The sequence below is a fragment of the Podarcis melisellensis genome, assembly GCF_964234715.1.
Source record: "Podarcis melisellensis genome assembly, chromosome: 1".
NCBI lineage: Eukaryota > Metazoa > Chordata > Lepidosauria > Squamata > Lacertidae > Podarcis > Podarcis melisellensis.
The window spans coordinates 5,032,265-5,034,583 of NC_138528.1; the positions used below are offsets into that span (position 1 = coordinate 5,032,265).

At 52.9% G+C, this 2,319-nt stretch overlaps 1 protein-coding gene across 1 annotated transcript in view; it reads left to right on the forward strand.

Annotated features, from left to right (window-relative positions):
* The first annotated feature begins 704 nt into the window (after positions 1–704).
* The window catches only part of BMP4 (bone morphogenetic protein 4), a 4,339-nt gene continuing 2,724 nt past the window's right edge, over positions 705–2,319 (forward strand). The window contains exons 1-2 of the mRNA XM_081921422.1: positions 705–1,015; positions 2,192–2,318. Of these exons, the coding sequence (XP_081777548.1) occupies positions 2,199–2,318 (120 nt within the window). The 5' untranslated portion in view covers positions 705–1,015; positions 2,192–2,198. The remainder of the gene's footprint in view (positions 1,016–2,191; position 2,319) is intronic.

Sequence of the window (2,319 nt, forward strand, 5' to 3'; positions counted from 1 at the left end):
GAAAGGTACAAGGAGAAGGGGACGACAGAGGACGAGATGGTGGGACAGTGTTCTCGAAGCTACCAGCATGAGTTTGACCAAACTGCGGGAGGCAGTAGAAGACAGAAGGGCCTGGCGTGCTCTGGTCCAGGGGGTCACGAAGAGTCGGACACGACTAAACAACAATCTCTTCTTTGCAAGTCCCCTCCCCCAGCGCATTAAAAAAATATGGGGGTGGCTTGGGGCCCCCTCCTAGTTGCCTTTGAATGTGGTCTTGGAGCATTCATGCAGAAAGGGGACTGTAGCTCAGTGGTCAGAGCATTTGCTCTGCATGAAGAAGGTCCCGGGTTCAATGCAAAGGCATCTCCAGGTAGGACTGAGAAAGACTCCTGTCTAAACCCCCAAGAGCTGCTGCCAGTCAGTGCATACAATGCTAAGCTACCTAAGGTAAAGCCTGGACTGGGAAGGCTTTGAACTCGCATCTGGATCAAGCCAAAGGGCGTTGCAGTTCACACTCAGCTGCGCACACTCTCTCAAGGAAAGTAGAAGAGAAAGGAAAGGAAAAGCTACGGGGAGATTGACAGAGGCCAAGGAGGTGGGACATCCCTTTGCAGAGCCCAGGACAGAGGAGGAGGAGGAGGAGGAGGAGGAGGAGGAGGAGGAAGGCGGAGTTTGTGGCCCGCTGATTGACAGGCTGGCTCCTCGGACCCACGTGACCCTCTCCGGGGCTGGAAGAAAAGCAGAAGGCAGCCTGCTCGGGAGTTTCATTATATTCAAATATATTCGTTTTCCAGGAGTCGCTCTGGAGCAGCAAGCCGTGGCGCGCGATTGCTCCTGCCCGCAGCCCGGAGAAGAAGACGAAGAGGAAGAAGGCGAAGCAGCAGCAGCAGCAGTAGCAGCGAGCGATAGATTGACTCTCCCCGGCTCCGCAAAGCGGCTTGACTCCGGATTCCCCGCGTGAGCTTTCCCACGAGTCCTGCTCCACGCTTGGCTGTCAAGAACCATGGACTGTTTCTATATGCCTTGCTTTCTGTCAGTGAGTAGCGCTTTCTCATTCCTTGTGTGAGTTCTGGTTTAAAAGAGGGGGGGGATGAAAAAGAACCAAGAAAAAGAGAGGGAGGGAGAGAGAGAGAGAGAGAGAGAGAGACGGAGCTTGTTGTGTGTGAGAGTGAGCGAGCGAGTGAGCGAGCGCCGGACTCTCCAACTTCCGAGTCCTTTTATTCGCTCCTTTTAAAAACAAATGGTTCATTTCGAAACAGTTTTGGGGTTTGTTTGTTTTCAGGGGAGAGCATTTTCTGTGCAATCTCTCCGTGCCCTTACTTGAGAGTAAGCCCTACTGGGGACTTACTTCCAAGTAAACGCCCATCGGCTCGGACTGTAGTGTGTGTGTGTGTGTTTTCCTTTTAAAAAATGAAGATCTAGTTTTTACCCCACGGGGATATTTGTCAAATGCGAAGTAAATAAGAACGACTGGAGACCCTGGAGAAGGCGCGTCCTTTCCCCCCCCCTTCCCCTCGCGATCCACGAGGCCCTTACGCCGGAGAGGGGCTGCAGATCTCCCCGTCCCCTCCCCGCAAACCCCCACGGACGGGGCTACCCCGCGGGCACCTAGTGGCTAGCGGCCGGCAGCCGGGAAGGCTCCAACAGACACTTGCTATGGAGAGCGCTTTCCAAGGAGACCTCCTGGAAGCTTGCTCAACAATGAACCGGGACCTCCGACTCCCAGCTTCTCCCAGTGCATTTAAATATATATATATATATTACTTCCATTAACAACAAGTGCAAAGTCCTGTTTTGATGGGCGAAAAGCAGAGATGGGTTTTCGGAACTTTGTTCGCGCGTATTAACAGCTGGTTTCGCGACCCCATTTTTACGCAGATCGTTGCTCAGATAAAACAGAGGAGAAATTTTTTGGGGGGGGTGTTGATAATTGCGGGGGGGGGGGCGTAAAGTCCCAAGTCTTAATTGGCTGGGCGTAAAGTCCCAATAAGGTTCTGCACTGCATTTTCGGGGGGGGGGGAATCTGGTTTGTGTTTTCCTTAGTGTTTTGAGCTTGGGATGTGCGTTTCTTTAACTTTTTTCCAAAGTGTGTCATTTTTGACGGACCTTGTTTGTTTGCTCCTCTTTCTCCCTCCTTCTCCCCCTCTTCCCTCCCCTCCTTCTGCTCTCTGCCCCCCCAACCCAACTACACCCTTCCCTCCCCCCCCAACAGAGACACCATGACGCCTGGTAACCGACTCCTGATGGTCATTTTATTGTGCCGAGTGCTGCTTGGAGGTACTAACCGTGCCAGCTTGATACCTGCCGAGACTGGGAAGAAGAAAGTTGTCGGGGACCATC